A 12,620-nucleotide genomic window follows, 5' to 3' on the forward strand; every position below is an offset into this window, starting at 1 on the left:
CCACAGCTATATTTGTTATGTTCACCTTCTGGTGAGGTTCCCTATCTGGGCATAGTGTTCTGCAGTTATTTCAGTAATCTCCAAATGTTCTATTTAGCTTTGCTTTTTGATGCTATGCTACTAACCTACTTACTTTTTTATTAAATATGTTTGTACAAAGTTCCTGTGAACCTTTGTTCCTTATTGCTCACTGCAATAAGGCACATGTATGTGTAAGACTAGGCCATTTCTTACACATACATGTGGACCTAACCTATTTCAGACTGACAAGGGGGAGTGGGGTTCAAAAATGGTTTGGCTTATTGTTAATAGACTGGAATAAATCAAGCCTTTCAGAAATACATATTTCCCCAAAGTAGTGAGTTAGCTGCTTGAACCTTGATGTGAAATGACAAAAGAGTGCGTGACAAAAAAAATCAGAAGGTGGCGCCAATAGCACGGACTTCAATTATAACTCGCATCACTTGAGTTTGGACAAGGAGGGTGAGGGTCAATGCAATTTAAAAAATAATTACATCAGTTAACAAAAATAAAAATATGGAAATGTAAGATTTGATGATGAACTGGAATCGTATTTAGGCCTCGGCTAATTGCACAGGAATAAAACATATCAAGCCTGTTAAATTTCAAATTGAGTGAGGTAACTGAATTGAACAAATTGATATGAAGAAGACTGCATTTGAGCGGAATTTGTTTAATGTATTACTAATGGAGTTGGATGAATTTATCAAATGCTTTGTTTGGCCATGTCAAGGCTTCCATTGCGGCTGCGCTTCACGGGTACGCGCTTTCCACAACATGCAGCAAAGAGGAGGTGGCAAGGCACCCTATCATCAATTCTGAAGTTGGTTCGGTATGAAGGAATATTCCCTATTAAAACCAACCGGAAGAAAATGAAATGTTTAGAAATGGCCACACCATAAATGACTACCGTCTCGTGGAGCTTCAAATCTGAGAAACTTCATTTCATTCTCGCGTTTAATTTTCCATTCCTTGTGACGACAGAGGACTTGTATTAGATTGCTTGGTTGGGCCGTAACTACGGGTTATAAGTATGTCTTTGAAGGGAGTTTTATGAAATCGGTACCGCTGAACTTCAAGACGATGCTGCCAGTCTGTTGAGATCCATTTATTAAGCCGGTTGTTACATTGTCTAAGAATGATCGTGTGTGTATTGGGGCAGTAACGTTAACCATCCCAAGACCACCCTTGTGCATTTTGTTGAGAATGATCAAATGTAGCCAACGTGTTATATGAACTGTTTCATTTACAATAATAATAATGCGCGATTGGTGTTTCAGCTCATGAGTAAATGCGGGTATTGAATTGTAGCTTATTATTATTGAGTTTATTTGAAGAATCGTCTGTCTACTTGTCTAGCGGCTAAATGGACACAGTGGCGCGAGCTAGCTGCCTTATTACAGCCTTATAGACACTTGGACGTTATTGGGAATTTTGGATTATTCTTCTTTCTTTGTGGGAATTGCTGGAAAGGCCACTCAGACTAAACTCACAGAAGATGTCGTTCTTCAATTTTCGTAAAATCTTCAAGTTGGGGTCTGATAAGAAGAAGAAACAGTATGAGCACGTACATAGAGACGAGAACCCGGAGGAAATCTGGGAGATTATTGGGGAACTGGGAGATGGGGCCTTTGGGAAAGTGTACAAGGTAATACGAACGGATTTATTATCTTTCAATATAAAATCCGTTAAGGTCAAGTCTGTAACTCATGATACCTTCATACAGGAAGTTATACTGAGAGACATAACTCAACCCCTCCTATCATCAGCATGTCAAATATGCCTTTTTTTGTCTCAAGTTGAGCTCATGGCCCATCTCATTTTGTCATTTTTGTTAACCCTTGACATGTCAAATACAAGGCTACCTCAACATGAAATATTGCAAGACTCATATTGCCTGCCTAAACAGTATTTATTTTACACCACCCAAGGGAACATGTCTCATAACTGTTCTATGACTGAATATTGAATATGGTAGTAGTATCCTTACTGAATTATACATTACTGGTAAACAATTACATTTTCAATGCTCATCTATGTAAAGAAAAATCTGTTTTCAAGGAGTGGCTCTCCTAGAAAGTCAGCGGGGCCTCCATAATGATATGGTGGGTAATAAGTGTAAATAAAATGGTTCAAGTTCATACTCCCAGAACAGCAGTGCAGTGGGGTATGAAAGTCCTCATGGCTAGTTGGGAAGGGCAACTCTTAGGCTGCAAAACAAATCAGAATAGTTCACATAGATACACCAGTGATCCGAGAAGAGCTTATTGTTGACTGTGAAGATGAGAGCAATATGGATTGCTTGAGGGTGTGAATTGCAGGCAGTAAACCTCATAGGAAACAGGATACAGTTGAATAGTTACCTAGATAAGTAGGCCTTATCAGTCAGAAAGGTCCCAGCAGTGTAGACACATCATCATTAGTGAACAGGCACTTTGTTGGCATAGCCCAGGGGGGAGCAGGATGTGCGTTAGTACCATGTACTGTAGCAGGTTCTCATGTCAGAAGGTCTGTAGGTGGGTGGAAATGTGTGATACTGTACGTTGGCTATCTACAGGTAACTGCATAAATAATGGAAACATTTGAGTAAATTAGGGATACAAAGTATATTGAAAACAGGTGGTGCCTGAGACAGCGTTTTCCACCACCATCAACAAAACACCAAATGATGGAATTTATCGTAAAAGAATGGTGTCGCATCCCTCCAATAGAGTTCCAGACACTTGTAGAATCTATGCCAAGGTGCATAGAAGCTGTTCTGGCTCTTGGTGCCCAACGCCCTATTAGGACACTTTATGTTGATATTTCCTTTATTTTGCCAATTACCTGTAGATTACCAGTTGTATTAGTCTATTCTTGGCTCTGCGGCTAGTGAGCTAAACCATTCAATAGTCGTCATGCTTAGTTAGGCCTGAACATTACTCTGTCAGGGTTGGGACCAGCACACTGAGAGATAGAACTGTTGATGGTTTACCTCCTGCTGTACTTTCTTCGTTGTCGTGTTTGGGACAGGTGTCATCTTTGACCTAGTCAGCAAGATGGAGCAGAGGGAATAGCACTTTTGTTGCTGACCTGTTCGTACACGGTATCTGCTAGTGGAACTTTGATGACCAAGAGAAAAATCGAAATTTGAAATCGATTTTGTTTTTTTCCCCCTCAGGTTTATTAACGTCTAATGTAAACAAATTGTTATCGCATGCGCATGTTCAGGTATTCTATAGATCAGAAGTCTCTTATTCAGTCCTTGGAGCCTTCGGTGTCTGCTGATTCTCTCCTTTTCCTGGAACTTAACTGATCAAATAATGTCAGTAATTAGCCAGTGAGTCAATTTCCCCCGGTTACCCAAGTCTTCATTAGCTGATTAGCAGGCAACGATGAAAGCCAGGACTGGAGACGCTGCAGCCCTCAAACAGAGTTGGGGAAAACACCTACCTGTTGTCGTTTTTTTGTATCATCTGTATTGTCATCTTCAGTCATGCATTCTAATGTCTCTGTCAACATAAGAACATCTCTGGTGTGTCTAAATTGGATATCTTTTGTCGTTAGTAAATACACCATGTCAACTGTTTCAGTGAGCTCAGCTCTAATATTATCAGTCACAGATTGTACTTATAATTCCTATCCACTCCCAGTCATGGAATGTAGTAAATTGAGTTTGCCCTAATGGTTAACAATATTTGGTATTTTATTAGGATCCCCATTAGCTGTTGCAAAAGCAGCAGCTACTCTTCCTGGGGTCCACACAAAACATGAAATATGACATAATACAGAACATCAATAGACAAGAACAGCTCAAGGACAGAACTACATATATATATTTTTTAAAAGGCACACGTAGCCTACATATCAATGCATACACATAAACTATCTAGGTCAAATAGGGGAGAGTTGTTGTGCCGCGAGGTGTTGCTTTATCTGGTTTTTGAACCCAGGTTTGCTGTTAATTTGAGCAATATGAGATGGGAGTTCCATGCAATAAGGGCTCTATATAATACTGTATGCTTTTTTGAATTTGTTCTGGATTTGGGGACTGTGAAAAGACCCCTGGTGGCATGTCTGGTGGGGTAAGTGTATGTGTCAAAGCTGTGTGCATAGCCAATCACTTGACCAAATCTGTTACCATGTAATAACAATATCATACCCTGTACACTATTATCATAGTCATCCCTTGTCCTACAACCATTGTTCCACACTGCTGTACCTTAAAGGAGAATTTTGCTATTTCACAAACAAATCTCTATTTTTGATGTAAGTGCATGATATAAAAGGTTCCACGCTCCTTTTTTGCGATTTCACTTGTTTTTGAGAACCTTACCCCAACCAGCGATTTACTTCCTCATCCTCATTGTGTACTACAGGGGCACTGAAAAAACATGGAACTATTGCTGCAAAAACCGCCCAAATACGTCCTTTTAGAAACGCAAAAGCTCTTAGTATAGTGGTGCATGTCTTTAGATGTTGTACACATGAAATTGTCATTTCATACTTTATCCGCAACGTTATATTCCATTTACTTCCGAATCAAGCTGTACTTGGGTGTTTTTGGACCATTTTTTCAGAGCCCCTGTACTGTACAACGAGGATGAGGAAGTAAACCACTGATTTTGGTAAGTTTCTCAAAAACAAGTGAAATCGACAAAAAAGTATCTGGACCTTTGTATATTACGTGCCATTCCAATATGTGTATGTGACCAATAACATTTGATTTGATTTACATCAAATAGAGATTTGGTATAAATAAATAAAAATGATCCTTTTAATATCATATTCCATGTGTTATTTCACAGCCCTGTAGTGGGTGTGTCATGCTGAGGTGTGGTGGTGTTGGAGGTGGCAGCAGTGGGTGAGTCAGCTGGCTGGGTCTGGGAGGAAGGGGATTCTTGGCATTCAGCTTGAGTCACAGCTCTGAGCTCACCCCATGACGGGCCGAGGAGCACAGCCGCTGAAGTGGGTGTGAGGACAAGCCAAAGTTCCCGGTCACAACGGCTAACAAAAACAACTGATAGCCCTCTATTCACATACTGTAGCTAGGTTACTTTCCCCTTCATCATTTGAGAGCGCAATACCTTCTCTTCCACTTGCTTAGGGCTGTGCCCATGCTTCTTTAGTGTAAATCCCTGGACCTGTTTTGATTTGGTGTTCTTGCCAGTTTTCTTGTTATGCTTTGCTAAAGGTCAGACTGTTTCTTGGATATGAACCATCAGAGTTCTTGATGGAATGTGAAGGCTGATGCCCAGTAGAACTGAGGTCATAGAGCCCTCTAAAATAGGAAGGCAAATATACACAGTGTCACAGGTATGACCTCGTGTTGAATGTGTGACTGCTAAGGCTAGGGCAGGCGTTGCCTGGTACAGACAAAAGGGAGTGACTATGTGTAAATATAAAGTCTGATGCAGTTCGCTACACTGACACTCCCTCTTTCCCTCCTTAACTTTCCTTAACTCCACTAGGTTGGGTCTGTAGCCATAAACATTACGGCCAAAGCTTAGCTGAAAATAGCAGCCCCGTCTGCATGAGCGAGAGGAAGTGGAGAATGGAACAACGTGTCATTCTCCCCTTTAAATGTCTTCATTTTCAACTAGGTCAAGCCTTTGCAAGTAGCCAAAGGAACATGCATGTATCTATACGCTTTTGACCATTACACATGGTTGCTTGTTTATGCTTCCTAAAGCCATAAGCTAATACCTTTTTCTATATATCTAATCAAACTTCCTCTTTTGTCATACCTTGAGCTGGATCCTAAATCCCTTCTTTTTATTGTAATTTCCTACTGTCAACATTTGTGTCTGTTATATGGCTACTGGTCACAGTAACTTAACTGTCATGACAATTTTGTTGTTTTAAAAGCGGAAACATGCTTATATTGCTATTAAACAGTATATAAAATATGTTTTGGTAAATGCTTCTACAGTCGTTTTCACCAAGGATAGATGGCATACCTTGGGCATGTGGTATCCGTTGTTCCCGAAATGAAACACATAGGAACAGTTTACCTTGATAAACTAGTAAATACAGTTCAGCTAACAGATGATCAGTTTTCTCCAGAGACTCCACACTGTAATTGTCCTGACCCCAGATGCGAATTTGGCCTCTCCTCAAGCTGATTTTCCTGCAAATATAAAGCCTCTTATGTTTTTGTGTCTGTATGATGAAATGCATTTACAGAAAGATGTGACCTTTTTAGAAAATTGCCTTCAGCTGCACTACAATAGACCACTCCAATGCTAAATGCTCCAACTCCAAAATGGCAGTGGCCTTTTCACGTTATTGTTACCGTTCATAAATGTCTTTACATTAACCACTATCCATTAGTACGGCTAATAATCTGTTGCTCTTTTTCTGCGGTATGAGTTTGATCAAATGGCGCTTGTTATCAGGGGAATATATTCACTCATTTCCTTTATCGGTGTCTTTGTTGTTTCAGGCCCAGAACAAGCAGACTGGGACCCTGGCTGCTGCCAAGGTGATCGATACCAAGACAGAGGAGGAGTTGGAGGATTACATGGTGGAGATAGACATTCTGGCCTCCTGCGATCACCGTTACATAGTCAAACTGCTGGATGCCTTCTATTATGAAAGCAAACTGTGGGTAAGTAGGCTCCCTCTGGAGGGGTTGGGTTTCTCCGATGTGGAGAACAGGGCCACTGACAGTGTTCACAGTTCACACCACTCACGCACGTGTGTGTGTATACTCATGATCCTGCTAAGGTGCGGGAGTTCACCGTCTTAAGACCTGAGAAACATCAATCTATATGCACCTCACACAAGTCAAACATGATGATATTCCTCATTTATACACAAACTGGTGCTTTATAGATTAACCTTACGATTTAAATAAGGTCACCTCACATTCTCTTATCAATGCCGCCCCTTATTCTCTCTCAAGACCCAGACTTCACATGGGGATAGTGCTGAGCGACCATTTTGTTTTTATACATTTTTTTCTGTTAACAAATAACTAATTGACTGATGTCGGATCAATTACTTGAATTCCGTTTAGTTCGTATTTCTGTGTGAGCCCATTGTGCCGTTTCTCTAGAGAGAAATCAGATAATTCACAAGAGAAGTCAAGAACTATGGGACACTGGGTTGAAGGGAGTTGTAGTTTTCACTAAACAAATATTCAACCTAGTTCAGAGCAGAAACGTGGTAATTAACTACAACGACCATAATCCACTGCGCTGATTCTTTCGGATACACTTTTACGCCTGCTATGTAAGGTTAGATACACACAGAACACATGAGAGAGGAATGTACACAACGACGAGAGGGATAGAGACCATTTGTGAAAGTACCTTTTCTACTTTGAAGAACTAATAAAATGATTTTGTCAGACAACTCTGCAGCATACTTAGGCAGTCTAGTGTAGGGAAATAGGATGGCTAAAGACAGTACAGTATGGGGAGCACAGAGATAATGTTAGATGGTCTGACTGGCTGGCTGCAATTGCCTGAGCAGAGATGAAATGATGACTAAGTCCTCAAATAAAAACTAAGTAATATACTCAACATAAATATCTTAATATTTCATAGTAATTTCCTATTTTTGTATTGACGTCTACCCAATGTGGACCTGACCTGAAATAATCATTGTCTTTATTTCATAATGCATTTCATTTTTTGAAAAATAATCAAAACTGAATCAAAAAACGTGATTATTTTTTCATAAATGAACCGACCTCAAAAAGCACTAATCACCATCAACTGCTGTGTGAATGCTGTCAGAGGACCCTGTCACACTGTCGGTGTGTTTGGAGAGAACTACAGCGCCATTATGTCCGGGCGGTATCATGTGATCCCCCGCTGTGGGGCTGCAGCCATGGGAAGATAATGGACTGCTACTCTGGGCTTGAGAAAGTGCTAATGAATAATTTAGAGACATCAAACCATGTAGTCTGTGCCACTGGTTGAGTGAGTCCTGAGAGAGATTAACGTGTAACTTATGCCTTTAAAACATGTCAGGCGTTTAGTTAATGTGTGTGAACATTCCATTCAGCCAAAAAAAGGACTCATTCATACCAAACCCTGTGCAACAGTCGGTGAATGTTGTGAAATATACATAAGGCACTGCCAGTAAAATGGTAGCTAGCGGCTGATGTCTTATGGCACTGTTAAGACATAGTAATCAATAATGGAGATTTTTGTTGCTTTAAGGATAATTGTATCATATTTAATTCATGATAACATTAGTAAACCGTTTCAAACGGTTCATTATTGTAAAACGGTTAGCCTTCCATTGATGTGTATCATTACATAATGGATCACCAGTCTTTCCATCCTCTTTGTTTAACTCACTGAATGGGCGTTGCTCAGTGAGGGTTTTGATTGATTTGTGTTGCATCCGATACCTCAAGCTGCTGTTTGACACGTCCTGGCTATGCTCCCATAGATCAGGTGATAGTATGGTTCACAATAGCTTTTATCACAGAGGCTGGTCAGTTTTCACATCTCCATAACTGCATTAGTTCATGACATCATCTGATAAACCAGACAGAACTTTACCAGTTGCTCAGTGCGCTTACCAGACCTGTGCTAGTCAAGAATTGAATTAGATCAGCTCGTTACAATGTCTTTGAATAATCGCAATGCACACGATAGTGATGTTTAGCCATTTTGGGGATGTTCATTTCAACAGAGAAATAAGGGTTGCGTTCAGTAGGACTCGGTTGTGTGTTCACCAGGAGCAAACGGACAAAAACTTTTTTAAACGTACAATGAAAATGAGTGTTCTTATTGGACAAGTTCCTGTAGTACCTCCTCAAAGCATCTTTTCCCATGGTGTGCCAACTGAACATGACACAGGATTGAAGTTTTGTTCCTTCAATTTACCATTTGCTAAGCCCCACCCTCCTTGGTTACTGTGACAACCTTGGACAACATTTTCCCGGGAAGCCCAATTCCCCATTCAACCACTGGCGAAATCCCCTCACAATGATCTCAAACTGTTAGCTAGCCACTGAAGGGCTCTGAATTCACTGTCAGCACGCAGTCAAAGCTATAACCACTTTTGGAGCTAACTAGTGCTCTCAAATCGTATCCTGATGTCGACAGCAGATGGGAGATGTATTCATAACGTTCCTAGCTTCGCTAGCTAACATATATTTTGAGAAAAAAAGTTATATTAAGTGGCTAGCTAGCATTAGAAACATTGGTTGGTCAATAAGACAGAGCTAGCTAACCAGCTGAGCTAGCAAACAATGTAATAAGTGTAATTTCCGATTTAAAAAAAATACTCCATCAACAGGCGCTGCATTTCAGGAACAACAAGTAGCAAGTACCTCTGGTGTACTGTTCAATTATTTAGCCATTTAAACATACATTTTTTAAACATTAGTTTTCGCCATAGCCCTCTGGCTTTCTTGCGATACAAACGTGAGCTTGTCAGAGGTGTCAGATTTGACACAGTTGCCATCCATTGGAGCCTGCAATTGGTTGCCCAAAATTCTGGGGCGGGGCTTAGCAAAGGGTCAATTGCTGAAGTTATCTGTAATAGTTGTTGTAGAAAGTGTTGGAATGGTTTTAAGAGGTTATGTAGACTGTGGGTGAGTGGAGTAGACCTCTCATTCCCCAATCTGGCCTTCATCTGCTGTGTGTGTGGACCATTGTATCTGAGGTAAGGACTGCTACAATGACTCTTCCTCTTAGGAACAACACTGGAGCAGAGCTCAATAGAGTAGGCATTTGTTTTTCTCGCATCTTCCTGTAATACAAATAGTGTGGTCAGATTTGAATTGCGTGCAGTGAAGTTGCTGTCTGAGGACTCCACACTTATTTTTGAAAAAGAGCTGATGTAAAAACTTGTAGTTTCTGCTGCGGATTTATTGGCAGATTAACATCTGTCAAACATGTATGCCAAACTGGATCTCTTACAAAAAATAAGGAAGTCCCCTTCGTGAAGTCTCTTCAGTTTTATGATGAAACACTCTTGATAAGAGTTATTGCACTGGTTAGCATTGCACCACAAACTTTTCCTGAGAATTTGAAGAGCTTTCACAAGGTTGTTGAGAGAATTTCTGCTGTGAAGGATATCTGTAATTGAGTTGTCCCTTTTTTACATGTGAATTAAGCTCACAATTTACATAATAGAATTTGTGAATATATCCACTGTGAAACTCACTCATCTTATTAAATTAAATGACAAGTTTGTGCATGCAACAGAGTAGCTTGAATCAAAGTGTCTCGCCAACGCCCTTTGCGAAGCGCTGTTTTCATCCGGCTCCAAAGAATTTGACCTCAAGTCTCCCTCCATTAAAACGTTGATGTCTCCAGCTTTGAGTGTTACCCTGAAACGCACATAACATTGGGGGGACACATTGGTACAGTGTATAGTAACTGTGTATGCAATTTCTCTCTCCTCAGATTCTGATTGAGTTCTGTGCGGGAGGTGCTGTCGATGCAGTCATGTTGGGTGAGTATGGATTTTCAAAAAGATATACAAAGTGAAAAAAGGAATACATGGAAAATGTCACTCTGTCCTCAAAGAAAGTCAGATCATCACAAATGTTTTTTTTCTATTTCAATACATTTCAGCCAGTGTAGAATATGTTCCCTCCACTCAGTTGGGAGTGGTGAAAGTGTATCATTATCATAGTTCCCATTTCTAGGAGTGGTTAGTCCAGTTTTAATGCCTCAGTACTTTCCTTTGTGTTATTTGGAATTTTTAAGGAACCTCCCACCATTGGTTTAGAGTTGTATTGGGACTTGCTGATTTTAAATTTTAGTCATTTAGCAGACGCTAAGTCCAGAGCGACTTACAGGAGCAATTAGCTTTAAGTGCCTTGCTCAAGGGCACATTGACAGATTTTTGACCTAGTCGGCTCAAGGATTCAAACCAGTGGCCTTTTGGTTACTGGCCCAATGCTCTTAATCACTAGGCTACAAAATTAAGCCTGCAGATGTGACTGGGTGTCAGTCTTTACACTGTGATATGTAAGATATTAAATTAATCTGAGGCTTTGAGTTGAGACCACATGTCCTCCATTTTGTAACAGCATCATGTCATTCTGTTGTACCACACAGTTTATAGCGAGTAGATCACAATTCACACAGGCTGATAATGATAGCACAAATAGCCTGTTTTGTGTAATGAGTTGACATAGGCTGCTACCATTCTTCACTCTAAGCATGTACGTCACAGGAGGTTGGTGGCACCTTAATTGGGGAGAACAGTCTTGTTCTAATGACTCGAGCTGAATAAGTGGAATGGTATCCAATACATCAAACACATTGTTTCAGTTTGTAGGTGTGTTTCCTGACCGATTCCGCGTTTGGTTGATGATGTTTGTCCCCCTGTGAGACATGGTAGACGTGAAAGCCTATTTCACTTCTTCAAAATCCCCACAATGAATCTAAGATAAAACAAGACATCTGTAATTAATTTGTATGTTTTTGGTGAGAATGTTTGAGTTGTGCAATTTGACATCTTAAGGTGTTTGTTACAGGATTTCGCAAGTAAAAAAATGTGCGACATGTTCTTCTGTGTAGATAATGCCGGGCTGCTGGGCAGGTATGTCTCATCGTCTATGCTATTGGATAGAGCGCAATCACCGCAGATCTTCACCCCATGTTAGTGGGCAAATGGACATCATTTACCCGTTGTGACGCACAGATGGTCCAAACTCCGTTTTAGATTAGACTGACTTTATCACCTAAATTATCCTATTTACACTTTGTAGTCAATTTTGACACTGGGGGGCCTCCTGGTTGGCGCAGTGGTCTAAGGCACTGCATCGCAGTGCTAGCTGTGCCACCAGAGATTCTGGGTTCGAGCCCAGGCTCTGTCGCAGCCAGCCGCGACCATGGGGCGGCGCACAATTGGCCCAGCATCGTCTGGGTTAGGGAGGGTTTGGCCGGCAGGGATATACTTGTCTCATCGCGCACTAGCGACTCCTGTGGCGGGCCGGGTGCAGTGCACGCTGACCAGGTCACCAGGTGTACGGTGTTTCCTCTGACACGTTGGTGCGGCTGGCTTCCGGGTTGGATGTGCATTGTGTCAAGAAGCAGTGCGGCTTGGCTTGGTTGGGTTGTGTTTCGGAGGACGCATGGCTCTCGACCTTCGCCTCTCCCGAGTCCGTACGGGAGTTGCAGCGATGAGACAAGACAGTAACTACTACCAATTGGATACCACAAAAAGGGGGTGTAAAAAGAAAATAATAATAACATTTTGACACTGGAATAACTGTTTCTGACTCATATCGATGCCACAGGCTGTTTTTCAAAGGGATTCGTTGCTTTTTAAAAGCAGTCACTCTTTAAACAGAGAGGAGATGTCATGGTTGAACCTCTTCTGTTCGATCAGGAGTGGTCCAGTGGTGTGACTCACTCTACCATGCTGTTGGTCCAGTCATGATTGCTGGCTGTGGGAAGAAGGGCATGGAACAGTGTTCTTTTGCAGTTGCTAAGGGTTACAGCCCATGTCTCCAAATTGTTATGTTTAGTGTGTGTTCACCATGTACTATGAAGGATACAGTACATAAAGCATTGGTAAAAACTTCATGAAATGTCAACATACGACACAGAACGTTCCAGTGGATAGAGATTTGTGGTACACTAAATTCATGTGGATGCTTCCGTCTTTGCCTCTACAGAGCTTGAGAGGCC

General features: G+C 41.1%; 1 protein-coding gene across 4 annotated transcripts in view; it reads left to right on the forward strand.

The window, feature by feature from the left end:
- Positions 1-799: 799 nt before the first annotated feature.
- slka (STE20-like kinase a) overlaps positions 800-12,620 on the forward strand; it is a 38,880-nt gene continuing 27,059 nt past the window's right edge. For all 4 annotated transcript variants that reach the window (XM_029752693.1, XM_029752694.1, XM_029752695.1 and 1 more), the window contains exons 1-4: positions 800-1,669; positions 6,446-6,610; positions 10,380-10,428; positions 12,608-12,620. The exon at positions 12,608-12,620 is cut by the window's right edge and continues 137 nt beyond it. In XM_029752693.1, the coding sequence (XP_029608553.1) occupies positions 1,520-1,669; positions 6,446-6,610; positions 10,380-10,428; positions 12,608-12,620 (377 nt within the window). In that variant the 5' untranslated portion in view covers positions 800-1,519. The remainder of the gene's footprint in view (positions 1,670-6,445; positions 6,611-10,379; positions 10,429-12,607) is intronic.

This window comes from Salmo trutta, chromosome 5 (assembly GCF_901001165.1).
Source record: "Salmo trutta chromosome 5, fSalTru1.1, whole genome shotgun sequence".
NCBI lineage: Eukaryota > Metazoa > Chordata > Actinopteri > Salmoniformes > Salmonidae > Salmo > Salmo trutta.